This window comes from Capsicum annuum, chromosome 9, assembly GCF_002878395.1.
Source record: "Capsicum annuum cultivar UCD-10X-F1 chromosome 9, UCD10Xv1.1, whole genome shotgun sequence".
Lineage (NCBI taxonomy): Eukaryota > Viridiplantae > Streptophyta > Magnoliopsida > Solanales > Solanaceae > Capsicum > Capsicum annuum.
This window is the reverse complement of record NC_061119.1, coordinates 4,616,805-4,636,691: the sequence shown is the minus strand read 5'-3', so window position 1 is coordinate 4,636,691 and position 19,887 is coordinate 4,616,805. Positions and strand designations below refer to the sequence as shown.

Below are 19,887 nucleotides of genomic sequence, written 5' to 3'. Positions count from 1 at the left end.
GGTAGCTCCGCCCCCGCATAGGACACGTTTGAAGGGAAAGAGCTCCTATCCCTATCGTCTCAAACTTGATACGTATGGTTTGTGGTCGAGGGATCACATTCATCCCACTAAATTATTCGTTGGTGTTTATTTTTTCACTTTCTTATATTCTCTCGTCTCAATCTATGTGAAAGTACACGAAGTTTAATGAAATAAATACTTTTGAAATTTATGATCTAAAATAAGTCATGAATATTTATGTGACTATAAATCACGTCATATGATAAAATGATTTTTTTTTTTTCATTTTTCCTTATGAAGAGAAGAAAAAGAGAAACTTAAAAAGTTCCACTTTACTATTTATATAAAATGAAAGATACTAAGCAAACATTTTCATGATCAACATTATATATAATAGTACTTTAGATGATGTAACATTGTCCTTAAAAGTAATTGAACAAACACAAATAACGTTTGTAAATCAATTTAGAAAACATCACACACATCTTTAATTTAAGGTACTATTCCATTATTTCTTGAATTTCGTAACTGATCAAACTGAAACACATAAAATGAAACAGACGGAGTAGTAATATTGCATCACTTTGATGCCTTTGTAGCACTAGTGGCAAGTCCGTACAGTTATCCCCAAATGACCTTACATCTTATATGTGTAAATTTGTAGCCTCTTAATCTTTCCAGCTACCAAAACAAAACTTTGTTCGAACATTCGGTAAATCTTTTTAGCTATCAGCATAGAACTTTATTTGAACATTTAGTAAATCTTTCCAGCTACTAACGTGAAACTTTGTTCGAACATCCAATAGCAAGAACCTTCTCCAATTCCTCAGCACGAAAAGTAATTGAACAAACACAAATAACGTTTGTAAATCAATTTAGACACACCACACACATCTTTAGTTTAAGATACTATTCCAGTATTTTTTTTGTAACTGGTCAAACTAAAACACATAAAATAAAGCAGACGGAGTAGAACTATTGCATCACTTTGATGTCTTTGTAACAACTTGTAAGCACTAGTGGCAAGTTCGCACAATTATTCCCAAATGACCTTACACCTTATACGTATAAATTTGTAGCATCTTAATCTTTCCAACTATCAACATGAAACTTTGGCCGAACATCCAGTAAATCATTCCAGCTACCAACGTGAAACTTTGTTCGAACATTCAGTAGCAAGAACCTTCTCCAATTCCTCGGCACGACAAGGGAATTCAAGAACACCTTCATACCTAAATCCATATTCATCTTCAGCTTTCTTCAATAATTCCAAGAAAGACGGATGCGTTAACCAATGCAGTTCCACCACAAACCTTGTTGGTTCCTCTTCGGGATTCACCGAAAAAACAGCAAAGTATCCTTCTTTCACATCATTTGGCACCAATGATGTCTCGCCATGTGTTGTTTCATCGCGAAATTGATCATCAATAGCACTAGTAATACTATTACTATGTGACCTTTTTTTGGAATTTGGAATCAATTGATGAAGATATTGAGCCTTCAATAACTTCTTAATTATCTTGGACTTCACCATATTTTTGAGCTTAATTAATATAATGTTTTATAATATAGTGAATTTTAAGATTTGGTTTGAGTTTCTTGTAGAGCTTTGAGAAGTGAATTTATAGTACAAAATATTAGGTCCCCATTGCATGTGCTTTGCAACCTTTTTGGTCATTTGATATAACATATGATACAATCCATGTTTTTCCAAAGTTAGATCACTTTACCAACCTTTATGTTCTTATATTTTGTACTTATTAAAAAAAGTTATTGGATTAGGTACACTCATAAGTACCCTAATTAGCTGGAAAACAACATAACTTTCAACAAAGTTTAATTACAAAAACTTCCAACATTTTACATAATTATTTAAAATCTCGCTTGGGTTTATTGAGATACATAATTAGCTTCCGATACATTCAACGAAGATACATTTTCTTTTTGTAAAGATACATAATTAGCTCTCGATACATTTTCTCCGATTTTGAATCTGTCGAGATACATAATATAGCCAACGAAGATACACTTTTTCCTCTGTAAAGATACATAATTAGCTCCAGATACATTTTATCCGATTTTGAATCTGTCGAGATACATAATATATCCAACGAAGATACACTTTTTCCTTTGTAAAGATACATAATTAGCTCTCGATACATTTTTTCCGATTTTGGGTTTGTCGAGATACATAATTAACTCCCGATAAGTTCAATGAAGATACATAATTAGTTGAAATTTCTGTAATTACTTTGTAAAGGTGGAAATTTGTGTAAATATGATAAGTTAACGTGTATATTTATGTTATTTTTCCTATAATTAATATTAATTAGATCGCTCGACATAGTTTCAACTATATTCTACAAATTCAGAAATTAGGATTTTAGTAAAAGGGATTTGGATGAACCTCTTATTCTCTTATTTTTCGACCTCTATCAAAAATTTACTCTTAATATGTTGTGATATAATACGCTTTAGACTAAGCCACATTAAATTTTTTCTTTTCAAATTGCCTCATATCGTTAACGATATCCCTACGGTTTATGTGCAGTTTTTTCTTTTATTTTCAATGACTATGAATATGAAACTTCATTCACACACTCAATCGAAAAAGAAAAGTTTAGTATTAGAGGGTTCATGTTTTTCAACCAAAACAAAAGTATTAGGTTAAGTGGATCGGATAAACTCCAACGTTTCTAAAAAAAAATCTCATGAGGTCACAGATTTAAATCTCAGCAGAGACGTAAAAAACATACTAGTTGATTTTTTTTCCATCTATACCAGCCTTGGTGGACAGAATTACCTAATATCTGTTGCTGGTGGGATTTAACATGAAATAAGTCGAAGAGCGCAAATGACCGAAATTGACCCAAACACCACAATTATATATATATATATATATAAATATTTGTTGGACAAAGAGTTGACAGATTCAAAGGAACAAAAATGAAAAAAATAATTAAGATAAAGATGGTGAATAGACCAATTAATGATAAAAAGATGTTTCATATATTGCTCATATGAGATTGTTCATAATAGATTTTCTATTTAGATTCATTAAGATGTGTCCACATATTGCTAATTAACTTTCTTTGTATTATATTTTTCATTTATATTCATTAAGATGTGGTCCACATTATTAATCTTTTTTTTCCATTTGGTATTCAGTACGGATATTAGAGTTTGATTAATTTGAATTCACGTCGGGAGATTTAACTATGGGGTAAAGCGCTCCTTATTAAAAGTGACTTCATTCCCAAAACTCGAACCCTAGATTTCTGATTAGGAATGAATGCGTATTTAACACTCCACCAGCTATAGCTTTTGGTGATTATTTATTAATTTTATTTATATGAATTAGATTATATAAGTGTTTTATATATATAATTCTTTAATGGTAATATCTTGAAAGATTCTTCCGCTTGATCAAATTTTTAAATCTGTTTATTTAAAAATATCTTTTATCAGAATTATTTTCGTATTTTGTGTTTGGTTAATCATTTTCAAAAGCATTTCTTTTAAGTATCAGAGCAATAATTTGTGCTTGGTTAAATTTTCAAAAACACTTCTAGAGAAAAATCCCTTGCTTTAACTTCTGAGAAACAACTTTTGTTAGAGTTTAACCAAATTTTCTATTTTAATTGGCAAAATGCTCTATTGGACCCCTGTACTATGTCAGTTTTGTAAGTTGGACACTTCTACTTACATGTTTGCCATCTGAACCCTTGAACCCATCAAAAAGCAGCATTTCGCACTCTTTAACCGTTGACCTTGCCTATGTGGTAAGGTCATGGTGACTAGGACAAAGAGAGTGTAACCACTCGCCTAGAGGTGCAAGTGGGTGTCAATTTTTGACCAATTTTATATTAAAATAATTTTAAAAAAAAATATTAAAATTTTTTTTAAAAAAAAGGGTTCTTTTTTTCCTTCATCTTTTTAAATTTAAAAATATTTTTAAAAATTTAAAAATAATTTTAAAATATTTTTAATAATTTAAAAATAATTTTACAATTTAAAAAAAATTAAAAATATTTTAAAATTATAAAAAAAAAGGATCCTTTTTTTTCCTCCATCGTTTTAAATTTAAAAATATTTTTAAAATAATTTAAAAATAATTTAAAATTATTTTTAAAAATTAAAAAATCATTTTAAAAATATTTTTAAAAATTAAAAAAAAAATTCCCACACCAACCCACTCCAGCCCATCCCCACCCCCACACATCCCAGCCCCTCCTTTTTTTCCTCCATCCTTTTTAATTTAAAAATATTTTTAAAAATTTAAAAAGAATAAATTTAAATAAAAAATTCCACCCCCCCCCCCCCCCCACCCCCCTCCCCCCCCCGCCCCCAGCCCACCCAGCCCCCCCTCCCTCCCCCCCCTTCCCCAGCCCCCACCACACCCAGCCCGTCCCCATCCCACCCAGCCCCACGCAACCCCTTCCTCCAGCCCTCCACCTCACCCAGCCCCCTTTCTCCAGCCCCCCACTCCACCCCACCTATCCCCATGCAACCCCCTCCCCCAGCCCCCACCCCACTCAGCCCCTCCCCAGCCCCCCAGTCCACCCAGCCCCCCGCACAATTAATTTAAATTAAATATTTTAAATATGTAAATCATATTTAAATTAATTAATTAATTAAGTAATTTTTTTAAATTAGGTAAGAATTTTAAATTTGATAAATTAATTAATTTAAATTTTAATTAATTTAAATTAATTAATTAGTTAAGAATTTTAATTAATTAATTTTTTACTAATTTAAATTTAAAATTTAAATTAATTAATTAAATTAATTTTAATATTTAATTAATTTTAAGTAATACTTTTTTTATTATTTTTTTATTTTAAAAATGATTATTCAAATTTTTCAAATTTTAAAAGCATGATTATTCAAATTTTTCTGCAATTTATAAATTTTTCTTATTTAATTAAATTAATTTTAATATTTAATTTGTTATGTAGCATGTTAAAAATGACTTGAAATTTAATGTAATACTTTTTCTATTTTATTTTTTTAAATGACGTGGCAGATGATATGGCACGCGTGGCAGGTGACGTGGCACACGTAGCAGCTGATGTGGCAGCTAACATGGGAGAGTGTGTACACTCTCCAAAAAAGTGTTTAAAATGTAGTTTTTTCGTGGGTTCAGGGGTCCAGATGACAAATATGTAAGTAGAAGTGTCCAACTTACAAAACTGACATAGTACAGGGGTCCAATAGAGCATTTTGCCATTTTAATTTGAATAATCTTTCTTAGTGATTTATTTTTAAATAAAAACTTTGAAATTTGTAAATTAAAGATTTTTTCCTTTGCGTAACAAAATATTATTGTTGAAGAGTTATTTAAGAGAGGACATTTTTTCAATAAACTTGATGCATTTTATGTAATTTTTTTCAATATTTGAGTTACTTCGTCAAATCATATCAAATTTTTTGTTTCTTTTAATATCTTATTTTCTTTTATTTAATTTATTATCATCTGAATTTACCATTACTAGCTTCAATATGATTTCATGTTATTTTAACAATATAAATTTTCACTATAATAAACTACTAAACTTTTCAAAACAATTTTGAAGATTCCTACATTTACTAGTATTCATGTGATATTTCAAATTACGCTTTTTACACTTGATCATCTTCTTTTGATATTTCAGTCTACGCTTTTTGCTCTTGATTATCTTCATTTAATATTTTAATCTACTCTTTTTGTACTTAATCATTTTATTTTGATAGTTCGGTCTACGCATAATTAATGATGTTTCATTTTCTTAAAAGGACCTATCCTAGGAATGGGGTCCCTTTAGTTTTTTTTTGCTTTTTAGTCCCACAAGATTATCAACTTGTAACTAACAACTTGTCTCAATTCTATTAAAACACAAAAAAAAAAAAAAAAAAAGATACAAATTTCACTTAAAAACACTTAAATTATAATTTGTTTGCTTGAGTACCTGAACACGTGATAAAACGATCATATTTAGACGTTCATATTTAAAATTCTGAAGTGTATGTGATTATTTTGTCTACGTATGAGCGCTTGAGTAATTGGTAAAGTTGCTGCCATGTGACCAGGAGGTCACGGATTCAAGCCTTGGAAACAGCCTCTAGCAGAAATGCAAGGTAAGGCTACGTACGATACACTCTTGTGGTGGGGCCCTTCCCCGGACACCGCGCATAACGGTAGCTTTAGTGCACCGGGCTGCCTTTTTTTTGTATGAGCGCTTGAGTCGTGCGTGTAGTTTTTTTTTTCAAAATATGAGACGAAAGTTGTTTAATAATAGAAACACTTTATCATATGTTCAGAGGCTCCACCAAGTCCAACATTTGAATTGTGGTTGTTGTACATTAGTTGTCTTTACTTCAAAACAACTGGCATTTCTTTCTCAAAACTCCTGCATAAGAAAGCAGGGATGGTAATCCAGCTCACTGTCTATGGAAAATAGTTTCTGTATCTCCGAGGGGTACGATTTGCATACACTCGACCCTCCCTAAACCCCACTTGGCGGGACTAAGCGAGGATTACACTAGGTATGTTATTGTTGTTGTTGCTACACTCCACCTCACTATTACTCATGCAGCACCTGATGCATGCCACAACTCTTTTCTGTAGATTATTGTGTGTGAGGTTAAGTTGCGCGGACTCTTCCCTTTAGATGTCTCAACAGTGTCGGGTTCTTCAAAAATAAACTACTTCTGGAGAATCCGACACACCCATTGACATTTTTGAATAGTCCGAGCAACAAAGGTGTGAGACTGCATCATGTGAGTAAACAGCTACATAAAACAGTTCACTTTGTAAGGTGCTTTAGACTTCCATATTGTTTCTATGACCAACTGGTAAAGCCTATCTCACCTGTTAAGAAACTTGTAACACGCCTTCACCGTGATGTTTCCGTACTGCTGGTCACTCCATATAATACCGTGTAAAGCCTGTACGTTTGGTGTCATCATCTAATGTTTTTCAAAACAAGAGCTATTCGGGGTATGTCCCAATCGAAGCAAGAATGAGATTCTCCAAGTGTTGCCAGTCCAACACTGAGAGACGAGAAAATATGCAGGATTAGTGAAATCTTGAATCTGCATGTCATTCCATAACTTGATTTTTAGATTGGCTTCGAAGGCTACAATCTGCTAATGTGTTTCCAGAGACCTCGTCCATAAGTGGGAGCACCGGGCATGTGGACCATTGACTTTGATCCCCATACATACTAGAAATCACTATCCTCCGTAAACTTCTCTCTTCCCTTCCATATCTCCACATTTACTTCGTAGAAGTGCAGCCCGGTAAACTGAAGGTCCCGCTATATGCAGGGTCCGGAGAAAGGCCAAATCACAATGGCCTATTGTATGTAGCCTTCCCACGCATTTCTGCAAGAGAGGCTGTTTCCACAACCTCTTGCAGAAATGCAGGTAAGGTTGCGTACAATAGACCCTTGCAGTCCAACCCTTTTCCGGATCCCGCACGCACCAGGTTGCTCTTTTTTTCCTGAAGGCAAAGGGCAGTTCGGTGCACTAAAGCTCCCGCTACCCGCAGGTTCCGGGGAAGGACCGGATCACAAAGGTCTATTCTACACAACCTTACCTTGCCTTTTTCTCCTAAAGGCATCCGCAAATAATCAGTAGGTAGCTCTGAATTTGACATCCCGGAATCTCCCCTAACCTGTCAATATCCCGAACCTCAGTGACAGCATACATACAACTTTTCGCCAAATTTATTCAGTCCAGGCCCTGCTTCACACAATAGTAAAGCAGAAGCTCCACAAAACCAAAGAGTGTTTATCTGCATAAAGAAGATGCACGATTTCTACCACATTGTTCCTTTAAGAGACTACCAGTTTTAGGTCATCCTCTTACTAGTATTAGTTAATAGCTGTTCAGGCAAGTCCTCAAACCACTAGCTGCTTCACGTTGACTAAAGTTAGTATGGCTTGACAGAAACAATACTCTACCGGAGTTCAGGTTGCCTATCATTCAAACAGAACAAGGGAAAAAATCGCAAAGGATGAACTGAGGAAAGGTCCATTTTTGTTTTGATAAGTAAAAATGTATCCATTAATGACACTAATGTCTCTTGAAGTAAATCAATTAGGAAGAAGTGAACTAATACATCATGTATACTGAATATATGATAATAGTATAGTACAATATTACTTAACAGATATAGTTGTTGAATCAGGGCAGGGCAGAGAAATCTGCAAAGTTTATCAAACTTCAGGACAAAGATATGGTTGAGTTTGCAGAAGAGAGGGAAAATCTGACAAGAGCTCATGAAGAGAGAAGACAGACTCTGGGAAGAGGCGATTGCCCTTGACAAGAAATATGACCTCGAGCTGGTTAAGCTGATAGAGAAGTACTCGCTGAAGCAATCTGAGCAGGTATAGACTACTATTTTAGCACCATCGCAACTTCAAATTTCTGCTGAAGTTGGGGTGCTCCACAAACTTGTTTTATTCTATTCTGACCATGTGTTATGTTGATGCTAAAGAAATGATTCCAGTAGCTATATTCAAAAAAAAAAATTCACTCGAGTTGCTATCCAGACATTTTTTGTTTTGGGGTTGTGAAACCTGTGTGTCACCTTTATGTTTGATCACTTAAACATGTGAAAAGTACTCAGCATTAAGGGGATGCTGGGAGAACGTAGTTACAAACAGGTCAAGAAAAAGAGCAAAACTTGGTTTTATCTATGGTCATCGACTGAACTGAGGAAATCTACAATGGTGTTAATTTCATTGATCAGCCATGCAGCACCAAGAAGCAAACAAGAAGATATATTGGTGTTTAATACTACGCATATTTTCCTTTTATAATTCAAAGCATATCTGGTCCCTTTCCCACCAGATTGCTGTGAATGATATTCCTAGTCTTTGCTGCTCTTTTGATAGGGCCATTTATGCTCTAACACAGAAGAAACTCTTTCGAGTTCTTTAGTATGGAGTGTTAATCGAGGAATGGTCAACATAGAGAGTTAACCTTCAGATTTCATAAAAAGAGCTCATAATATTTATAGTATAGTGATGGTGGTGATCATGATCGAGGCACTACTACTGTTCAATTAGGTAAAGATCTAGCTTTTTCACCTTCCAACACAAAGTTGTTTACAAAGAACAGCTCCTTTTGACATTTGGTGAGGCTTTTGTAATGTGCTGAACACCTAAATAGACGAATAACAACTTCCTAGAGTTATGCAGATCCACCTCTAACTGGATCGCATATTTGAGGTTTCGAGAAGCATGAAAATCCAAAACTAGGTCCAGAAGTGATCTTTCCTATGCTTCGGATATTGTAGTATTTGATGTTGCTTTTGTTTTTTTCTCCTTTATTCTCGACATGGCTTCTCCACTACTATATTTCCTTTTCAAACCTGTTTTGAAAAGCTCTACTTGAGCCAACGGTCTATCGGACTCAGCCATCTCTCCTACAGAATGGTTATGAACCAAAAACCAAGTGAACAGCAAGTCAGTCATGAAAAGTTATTGATTGGATAGGGTACAAATAATCCATTCTAACTAGAAAAGTCGAAAACATCATCTCTAACTTCACAAGATAGAGGCAAGGTCTGCGTACACACCACCCTCCCCTAACCCGACTTGTGAGATTACACTGGGTATGTTGTTGTAGGTCTAGAAATGGCCTCACAATGATGTACTTCTGATCCCAGGCAGTGAGACAGATCATAATAAGCTCCAAATTATTCTTACGAACTTGGAAAAGATAATCCTAAATAACCAAACATATCCTTATAATAAGAATGGATTGGTCGTGCCTGAGTTACTTATGATAGCGGCATAGAACTCCACATATAAAGAAAGTAATAATAGTGGCAAATAAATCACATAGCCCATAATTTCAAATTTCAAACTGCCAAGCTACAGCAGATTAAGCTCATTTATTGATCAATCAAGCATAATATCAACGAGAAAATTTTTAGCGATAAAATCCTCAACATTTCAAAGACGCTGTATGTATAAACAAGGTATACTTATTGCCACTTTTAACATGCAGCAAAAGCAAGTTAGAAAAACAGGAGTACAATTTAGAGCCTAGACAATATGATCAAGCTGTTTGTTTGCGTTTGAAACCTGTTCCGGGGTCGTCATCACAAGGGAAGACATCTAGTCCAGTGACAATGGCAGATGGTGGACCCCTCCGGCACCTCTGTTCCATCTCCTGAACCTTTTCCGGGCTTCCAGAAAACAAAGCTTCCACTGTTCCATCCCTCCGATTTCGAACCCAGCCTTTCAAGCCCAACTCCTTCGCATTCTCCACAGTCCAGTCTCGGTAGAACACCCCTTGCACTCTCCCTTTAATCACAGCTCTAACCTGCAGCCGCAAACACATAAGTAACCAGAAAATTTCCGACATTCTACTGAAAAAGCAACTTAAAGTCTCTTTTCAAAGAATCTTAACTACAAATCACAGCTAGCTTGCAGCCACAGCACACAAATACCCAAAATCGAAATAATCAAACAACCATAAACGACAAGTAGCTTAATGTCTCGTCTTTTTAAGATTTTCACCTGAAAGCCACAACAAACCTGCAGCAACAGCACACAGTCAACAAAAAACAATCCAACAATCACCCGAAAAAGCTCAAAAATTTCATCGTTCTGAAGAATTTCAATGGAAAATCACGGCTAACCAACAGACAGACCGTACAGGTACCCAGAAACGCTTTACAATAAGAGAACAATAGCTCAAAATCTCATCTCTTTCAAAAATTACAAATGAAAACATCCCCGCTAACCTGCAGCCATAGCACCACAAACACCCAAACCCCAAAAATAATCATACACCAATTTCCCTCAAAATGCCATCGTTCTCTGAGAATTTCAATTAAAAATCACAACAAATCTATCGCCAGAGCACACAATTACCAAAACCCGGAAACAATCAATCACCCATTACCGTTAACAAGCTCAAAATCACGTCTTGTTAAGTCAAAAATGCACATGATAAAATAACAACATACCCAGTGTAGTCAGGAGGGTAGTGTGCATGCAAACCTAACTCCAATAGCCCCTCAGCTCAAGACAAAAGCAGTAGTCCATAAAGAAGTAAAGGAAGAACAGTAAACAGCACATAAATATCGAAAACTCAGAAACAATCAAACACCCATTAGAAGGGATAGAAAAATAGCTCAAAATTTATCTGTTGTTCAAGAACTCAATTGAAAAATCAAAAAGGGAAGTTGGGATACACAAATCACCAACGCACATTTCCTAAATGAAGCTCAAAATCTCATCTTTTAATCAAGTACTTCAATACAAAAATCGAAAAGGGAAACTGAGACCCACAAACCATCAAACACCCATTGCCCAAAAGATGCTCAAAATCTCATCTTTTTATCAAGAATTTCAATAGAAAACCATATCAATCCTGTAACCAGAGCACACAAATACCCAAAACCCACACCCATTGCCCAAAAGAAGCTCAAATTCTCATCTTTTTTATTTTTTTTATAGTAGTGGTGTCCAAGCCAGCTTTCGCACACCTCAACTAAATCCACAGGATATCGGTCACCTCTCACCAGCAACAGATATAAGGTAACTCTATCCACAAGGCTAGGACAGATGGAAAGAGTCACCTAGTGTTTTTTGTCTCTACTGGAATTTGAACCAAAGACGCACCACTAGGCCATACCCTTGGATGCAGCTCAAAATCTCATTTTTTATCAAGAAATTCAATTGAAAATCATATGAAATCTGTTTCAAGATCACACTAATACCCAAAACCCACAAACCATCAAACACCCATCTCCCAAAAGAAGCTCAAAATATCATCTTTTATCAAGAACTTCAACAATAAAATCGAAAAGGGAAGTTGAGACCCCCAAATCATCAAACACCCATTCCCAAAATAAGCTCCAAATCTCATCATCTTTCAAGAAATTTAATAAAAGATCATATCAATCATGTATCCAGATCACACAAATACCCAAAACCCAGTAATCACCCAACACCCATTTCCCAAAATAAGCTCAAAATCACATTTTTTATCAAGAACTTCAACAGTTGAGACCACCAATCCCAAAATAAGCTCAAAATTTCATCTTTTATCAAGAATCATAATAGAAAATCATATCAATCATGTATCCAGATAACATAAAACACCCAATACATACAAACCATCAAACACCCACTTTCCAAAATCACCTCAAAAATCTCATCTTTAATCAAGAACTTCAACAGAACTCAAAACAAGAAACTAGAGAACTCACTGTTTTAGCATCATGGCCAGAATTTTGCTCAGAACTCAAAGAGGACATAGGAGATGAGAGAGGAGGTGACTGAAATCTGTGTAAAATATGAAAAGGAGAACAAGAAAGAGCAAAAGAAGAACTAAATGATAGAGAAGAACTCCAACCAATACAAAGAGGTAGTAACAAAAAGGGAAACTGAAAGGAGATTGGTTTTGTGCTACCTCTATGTTTATCAATAACAACATTTTGTGTAAGTTTTGATAACAAGATTCTTGTTTGACATTGTTGACATGTTTGGGATTTCCTAATAAAGTGTTTGTGTGATATGAAGATTGAATTAGCTAAAAATGATGATGAAGGAAGTGACATTATAGGAGTTAATGTTTCATTTGACCATTGAAGAGTCTTGTGGATTGTTTTGGTGTAGATTATGGTGACTTGTGAAGCTTGATTCTGAATGATGTAGGATGACTATTGTGCGTGTCGGATTTTACAAAAGAAATATATTTTTGGAGATTGTGCTATCGGATTCTACAAAAGAAAGTACATTTTTGAAGAATTTAATATAAATGTGGAATTAAAATTAAAGAGTTAACGCAACTTATTTGCTGATGAGTCAGAGCTTGTTGTGTGGTGATAACTATTAAGTAGTCGTTCATCCTTTAGTTACATGTTTCAAATTTGAGTTTAAGATATAAAGTTACATGGAGTTTTTTACTCCTTTACAGTGAGATTGTCTATGTAAATTTGAATTAATCAGAGTATAATTTCAATATTAGATACAAGATACTAGATAGGAAGACAAAAAAAAAATTAATCATATTTCAAAAATAATTTCTTTTAGAAAAAACTTATGTTGCTCGGACTCTTTAAAAATATCAGCAGATGTGTGACGAATTTGCGAAAAGTAGTGTACTTTTGGAGAATTCGATACGGGTGCGACATTAAAGTGAAGAGTCCGTGCAACTTAGAAAAAACAAACCTCTTAAAAATAAGTTCATATTTCTTCAAACCCCTGCGTTAAATTGATTGAATTGTTTTAACTTAGCACGTGTTTAAAAAATAATTAAAAGAAAAGACTTTTGGATTTTATAGTGTTAACTTAAAGATATATCTAATATACCAAAATATTCTCGGGTCTTACCATCGATTCTTAGAAGTAGAGAGGTTGTTTCAGGCAGTGGCAGAGCTAGCTAATAGTGAATGGTTCAAGCCCCTTCGATGAAAAATTATAAATACTATTTACACAGGCTTAAAGTTATTTTTCATGTATATATAGCAGAGGTTGAAACCCCCCCCCCTTCGACTAGTTCTTTTGTTCACATTTTTTAATTTTGAACTCCTTAATTAAGATATTGGCTCCGCCACTAATTCCAGGAAGGACAGAAGTAGCCAAAAGAAGGTCAAGATCCCATCATTCATCAAAAACTTCAACAAAAAGCTCAAAACAAGAATTTAAGGACATAGTAGATGAGAGATTAGGTGAAGAAAATCTTTGCAAAACACAAAGAGGAGGAAGAGGAGAATGAAATGGTAGACAAGAACTACAACCAAGAGTAAAAAGTGGTAGCAATAACAAAGGAAACTAAAAGGACTTTCATTTTGATCCTCTATGTTTACCAACATGTTTTGTGCTTCTGTGTTTAATATCAACAACATTTTGTGTAAGCTTTTAACAACAAGAATCTTGATTGACAATGATGTTTGTTGATAAAGTGGTTGTGGGATTTGAAGAGTGAGTTTGTTAGAGATGATGTAGGAAGTGACATTGTAAGAGTTAATGAATGAGTTGACCATATTTTTGGTTGTGTACTTTGTGTAGATAAAATTATTTTGGTTTAAATAAGTCAATCAATTTTTTTTTGGGTTTATTGGCATTGGTTATTATGGTTTTTTTTACCTACTTTTTTTTCGTCTTCTTATCTTTCTTTAATCTTTTTAGAGACAGTCGCTCTACCTCTAAACGGTAGAGGTGAGATCAGTGTACATTATGTTGGGTCAAAATCGAGAGAGCGTCATGCGAAAGTTAATAATTTGCAAACCATAGAGACGATAGTTCAGACGACACATAAAACAATACAAAAAAGACATATTGTTGATATGGTTGGATCGAACGGCCTATATACTAAAAATAATATTGAAAAACTTTAAAACTATTGGAATAAAATCTCCTTCTAAATAAGACTTTTTAATGACTATATTGTGGATATTAAGGTATTATTGTATGAAGGGGGTATTTTATTTATAGAGATCAAAAATCTTTATTACAAGAAAGAGGTTAATCTAATATAACAAAATTATATTTTATTTTCTTTCTAACAAAAACAAAACTTAAATTTGGTAAAAAAATCAGGACAAATTCTAAAACATTCTACCCTTTTTAGATCCCACTTTGCGGGATTTCACTGGGTATGTTGTTGATGTTGTTGTTGGCTTATTAATATTGGTTAGAGGATAAATAGTTGGTGAACAAATTAAAACTTTATAGTTAACGACTTAGTAGTGCAAAATAGATTACTCGATTTTCTTAGCCGATAAATCCTTAACACGTTAAGAATCATCATACTTACACTTTTAACCTCAATTCCTTTTGTGCCTCTATGTTCATAATCAAAAATATTTTTTTATAAGTTTTAATAACAAGATTCTTGATTGACATTGTTGCCATGGTGGGGTTTTGGGGGGGGGGGGGGGGGTTAGATGGTTCTTGTTAATAAAGGATGGGCGAGTGAATGTTTTAGTTGACCATATTTTTGGTTGTGCAGATATGGTGGGAAGAGGGTTGTTGTGGGGAGGACTGGTGAGGTTTGATCCAGAGTGATGTTGGATGACAAAATTAGTTTCTTTTAAAATTGAACAGTAACCGATAAGTCAATAGAAAAATTAGTTTTTGGGCTAATTAGTATTAGTTATTTATGTTTAGGTGATCACACCTTGTTCTTTATGTTATTGGTCTGTTTTACTTTTCTATTAGTTGTCTTGTTTTTATCGTTACTTCTTTTTTCTTCCTTTGTATTACTACTTTGATTTGCTTTACTTTAGCCGAGTGTCTTTCAAAAATAATTGCTCTATCTCCAGAAGGTAGAGGTAAGGTCTATGTACACTCTATCCTCTTTAAATCTCACTTTGTGGAATTTACTGGATACATTGTTGTTGTTGTTGTTGGTTTATTAGTACTGAATAATGGGTAAAATAGTTGGTGAACGGATTAAAATTTTATAATTATTGACTTATTGATGCGAAGCAAATTAGAAGTTTGTAATTCATGAGGGTTTTAACTACGTACAATAAATTTTTGTGATCGGACCGGGGAGCCTAGATGGTTGTTTATGAAGTGTTTGTGGATTATTTGACCATTTTTTTGGTTGTAGTCTTGTAGATTATGGTTTTGGGGAAGACTGGTGGGAGAAAATGACAAAAACATGGTCCATGAATGATGAAACCATCTCAAATCCTCATGTCACCTCTCAAATCATTTTTTTATAATCGTGGTGGTCAGATCAATTTACGTACATCTTAATTAATTTTATGTGAAGTATCGTCACCTTCGACCAACAACAGACACCAAATAACTGTATTCACTAAGACTAGGATAGATGCGAAGAATCATCTAACGTATTCATCTTCATTGAAATTTGGTCACCTCGCAAATCATTTTTCGACAAATTTATCTGAATTTAATATTTTTAATATTCATAATTTTAAGAGTATAATTATATGTTTAATGTTAGAATCTCTAAAAATTGAATCAATAAAATCTAAATTTTGAATTCACTTTGAGTATTACTGTCTTATAAACATGTTTAAAACTCAAAAAATAAAAGGGAAAAATCAAAAACGGCACTTTAAATTAAACTATTTTAATGAAAATGGTCATGGAATTTAAATTTCACTTTCTAGTCATTTCAATTTGTTGGCTTGTTCTATACCGTTTCTAAACACCTTCTATACAGTTTCTATACATATCTTATACATATAAATATTCCATACGATAATTATATAGTTTTGATACACAATTTATACAATAATTGTACATATTTTTTTTACACATTTTATACAACAATTATATAATTTTATACACTTTCTATATATTTTTTTATATATATTTTATGCATATATATTTTTGATACATATATCTTATACAGATACATATTCTATATAACAATTATATCGTTTATATATACTTATATTTAATTATTATCTCTAAACAATAAAAAAAGCAGAATATTTTTTCAGTTAAAAATTTATAGCAAAAAAAAAACTGAAATATTTTTAAAAGGGTCAAATGGCGCAAGTCGAAAACTGAATCAGTATTGTATATGGACTGTATCTGAACTACGTGGGCCAAAATGATCCAAATTAAGAAATGACTATAAAGCGGAAATGGTATACCCGACTGACCACTTTTTGAAAAGATATCAAACTTGACCTATTTATTTTAAAAAGTATTATAGAGTGTCCTTTTACCTAAATAAAAATCAAAAGACATTATTTTGATTGACATGTGAAAAGGAGCATTAACGTAATTAGTAAAGTTATTATTCTATGACACGAAAATCACGAGTTCAGGTTTGGAAACAACCTCTAACATCAATACGGGATAACTATGTACAATAAGCCCTTGTGATTCAGTTCTTCCCCGAATCCCACGAAAAGCTTTAATACATCGGACTACCAAAAGAAAAAACTTTGTTGTTTGATTTAGTAAATTAAATATAATAAAAATCAGTATACTTGATTTGATTTGATGAAAAAATATTGAAACAAAATCGACCTATATATACCCCTCTTATATCAAAGTATCAAACTTTCAGTAAAGATTACTCTAGCGAAATGTGAATGGAATCGTTCCTCCCTTAGTTAAAGATCTCGATTTCAAGTTCTGAATACAAAAATTTTTTTTTTGAGAAGAAGTGCTATCTGCGAATGAAAGCTATCCGGCAGAAATCTAAATAATCGAGCTTCATTATAAGTACCGAATACTGAATGAAGACGATGCATCTATATACCTTTGCATTATTTTGTTTGGTTTCTCCCTCAATGTACTATGCTCGTATTAAACCGAACTGAGCTCAAATCCACGCATTATAGGATTTAATTCTGAGACGATGTTTTTAATAGGATTTTTTTCCATTTCAGAAGCTCAAATCCAAGGAATCTAATTAAAGGCAAAGAAATATTAAACCATCTCACCGCGACTCAAAATTCATGTTGGTTTTCATTTGCATTGTGGAGTTACCAAGCTAAAAATTACAAAATAATGTTTTAACTTACTACACTTCAACAACAACAACATATCAGGTAAGACACAAGCGGGGTCTGGGTCAGATAGAGTGTACACTCTATCTTACCACTACCTCGACTCATTATACTTGTCATTATTTATTTTGCTTCTTTTAGGCAAATGATCAAACAGTTAGCCTACATTGAAAACCCGGCGCTACATCTTCATCTGATACATTAACATCCACCCCGGTGACTTTTGCTGCTGGCGGGCCCTCCCAGCAGCGTCGTTCCATTTCTCGAACCTTCTCATTACAACCGGAAAACATGGCTTCGACAGTTCCGTCCTTTCTGTTCCTAACCCAACCATTCAAACCCAACTCGGTTGCATTATCTACTGTCCAACCCCTATACGACACACCCTGAACTCTTCCTTTGATCACAACCCTAACCTGTGTAAAGTCGCAGTCGATTACTCAACATGATCTCAGAAGATACAACAGAATTTCAATATGAAAATTTGTTTAGCTTTTAGACCTCTGATTAAAGTTTGTTTTTTGGTCTCCAATAATATTAAGTTGCCTGATGACTTTTGTCACGAGTGGCCTCACCTACAACCTTCTCAGAACTACCGGAAAACATGACTTATGTCACGAGTGGCCTCACCTACGACCTTCTCAGGACTACCGGAAAACATCTGTCCTTTCTAGGCCTAACCCAACCGATTCAAACCCAAATACGTAGCATTATCTACTGTCCAACCCCTATAGGACACACCTGGTATGCTCCCTTTAATTAAAACTCTAACCTGTATAACAAAATTCAATATGAAACTTGTTTAGATTTTAGATCTCTGATTAAAATTTGATTTTAGCTATCCAATAATGCATTAACATCCATGCCGGTGTCTCCTTCCAACAACAGCATGTTCCATTTCCAGAACCTTCTCAAGACTACCCGAAAACATGGTTTCCACAGTTACAACCTTTCTGTTCCTAACTCAACCATTCAAACCCAACTCCGTCGTGTTATCTACTGTCCAACCCCTATATGACACACCCTATATTCTTCCTTCAATTACAATTGATTTTTCAACATGATCTAAAGAGGATAACAGAAATTCAATATGAAGTTTCTAGCTTCTGATTAAAATTTGACAAGTGCTCTAAATATACTGAGCTGCCCTATGGATAACAGGAATTCAATTTGAAGTTTGTAGACCTCTTATTAAAATTTGACTTAAATTCTCTAAATATAATGAATTGCCCTATTCAAAGGAATTCAATTTGAAGTTTCTAGACCTCTTATTAAAATTTGAGTTAAGCTCTCTAAATATAATGAATTGCCCTATTCAACATGATCTAAAAGAGGAATTCAACGTGAAATTTCTAGTCCTCGGATTAAAATTTGGTTTTAAGTGCTCTAAATATACATGATCTGAAAAATATAACATGAATTCAATAATAAGAAGTGAAAAAAGGGTGCTTACAGTTTTAAAATTGGATGTAGAACCAGGATTTGACATTGATAATTGGAGAAAAGCTTCACTGATTGTGCTGGAACAATAAAGATTATTATGGAAGATGAAAAATAGAAAGAATCCTTTAATTCCTAAATTCAGTTGCAAATGATAGTTATTAGCCAAAATTGTTATTTTATGTATGTCTATTATTGTCCCTTCACTATAATTATGGCCATTTTGAGTCTATTAAATTTGTTTATGTTATAATCGGACAGAATAATCAATACCACAAGCAAAAGAAAAATAAGATCAACACACAGATTTACGTGAAAATCCTTGCAGAAAAACCCACGGGCAGAGAAGGGAAATTTCACTATAATGGATAGAGAATACAATGAGGAGTATGACGTATTTTCTGAACGTTCAAAAACAACCCACTAGTTGGACTTATATTAAAAATAAATCTTAGGCCCAAAATGGAAGAGAACTATTACGACAAAGACAATGAGAAAATAACATGTAAAGCAGAAAGAAGACTCGTTTTGCGCCTCTATGTTAATCAACATTTTTGGTATAGCATAATTATAAACAAGCTTCTTGTTTGTCATTGCTTCTAATATATGGTTCATTTATAGAGTGGAATATTTGAAATATGATGTAGAAGTTGCCAAACAAGCTAAGTCACTTTTTTTTGTTCCAATTTGGTTTAAGTTGCCTAAAATTTGGCGGGAAAGAGTTTTAAGTTTTGTGGACTATGTTTAGCTAACAAAATAAAGCATATACTAAAAAAAATCATAAAATACGTAATATTTTAATCAATGGCGGACTCAGAATTTAAAGATAGTAGGTGCTTCAAAAATTTAAATAAAATAAAAAATCACCTCAACGAAGTTCAAACTAAGGCGTCCCTTCCAATGGAGAGCAAGAGATCAATCTAAATGTCTGTGCACCCAACCAACTTTTCATTTTAATGGGTGTTTTTATATGTTTTATACCTATTTTT

At 33.6% G+C, this 19,887-nt stretch overlaps 3 protein-coding genes and 1 long non-coding RNA gene across 6 annotated transcripts; 1 reads left to right on the top strand and 3 right to left on the bottom strand.

The window, feature by feature from the left end:
• Positions 1-793: 793 nt before the first annotated feature.
• On the bottom strand, positions 794-1,609 carry LOC124886990 (auxin-responsive protein SAUR32-like). The gene has a single exon (XM_047396030.1). The coding sequence runs from the start codon at positions 1,532-1,534 to the stop codon at positions 1,142-1,144; it is 393 nt and encodes a 130-aa protein (XP_047251986.1). The 5' UTR covers positions 1,535-1,609; the 3' UTR covers positions 794-1,141.
• A 4,489-nt stretch (positions 1,610-6,098) lies between these two features.
• Positions 6,099-14,066, top strand: LOC124886989. Of its 2 annotated transcripts, XR_007044390.1 has the most exons (3): positions 6,159-6,525; positions 8,174-8,372; positions 13,577-14,066. It is a non-coding gene; the product is annotated as an uncharacterized LOC124886989 (long non-coding RNA). The 2 variants fall into 2 exon arrangements; XR_007044389.1 differs by lacking the exon at positions 13,577-14,066 and having other exon boundaries at positions 6,099-6,525; positions 8,174-8,536.
• LOC107843123 lies at positions 9,845-12,826 on the bottom strand. 2 transcript variants are annotated; one of them, XM_047396028.1, is made up of 3 exons: positions 12,218-12,812; positions 10,518-10,535; positions 9,845-10,320 (listed from the first exon to the last, which is right to left on the bottom strand). In XM_047396028.1, the coding sequence occupies exons 1-3, from the start codon at positions 12,566-12,568 to the stop codon at positions 10,054-10,056; spliced, it is 636 nt and encodes a 211-aa protein (XP_047251984.1). In that variant the 5' UTR covers positions 12,569-12,812; the 3' UTR covers positions 9,845-10,053. The 2 variants fall into 2 exon arrangements, with proteins under 2 accessions (XP_047251984.1, XP_047251985.1); XM_047396029.1 differs by lacking the exon at positions 10,518-10,535 and having other exon boundaries at positions 12,218-12,826.
• Positions 14,067-17,388: 3,322 nt separating the features above from the next.
• On the bottom strand, positions 17,389-19,493 carry LOC107843124 (acylphosphatase). The gene is made up of 2 exons (XM_016687305.2): positions 18,912-19,493; positions 17,389-17,874 (listed from the first exon to the last, which is right to left on the bottom strand). The coding sequence occupies exons 1-2, from the start codon at positions 18,945-18,947 to the stop codon at positions 17,608-17,610; spliced, it is 303 nt and encodes a 100-aa protein (XP_016542791.2). The 5' UTR covers positions 18,948-19,493; the 3' UTR covers positions 17,389-17,607.
• Positions 19,494-19,887: the final 394 nt, after the last annotated feature.

What these genes read in the sequence shown, in the direction of transcription:
- LOC124886990 (XM_047396030.1), bottom strand. Translation starts at nt 1,534, where the DNA reads ATGGTGAAGTCCAAGATAATTAAGAAGTTATTGAAGGCTCAATATCTT.
- LOC107843123 (XM_047396028.1), bottom strand. Translation starts at nt 12,568, where the DNA reads ATGTCACTTCCTTCATCATCATTTTTAGCTAATTCAATCTTCATATCA.
- LOC107843124 (XM_016687305.2), bottom strand. Translation starts at nt 18,947, where the DNA reads ATGTCAAATCCTGGTTCTACATCCAATTTTAAAACT. An exon ending in CTACATCCAATTTTAAAACT is followed by an intron (nt 17,875 to 18,911) that starts GTAAGCACCCTT and finishes GACTTTACACAG; the next exon opens with GTTAGGGTTGTGATCAAAGG.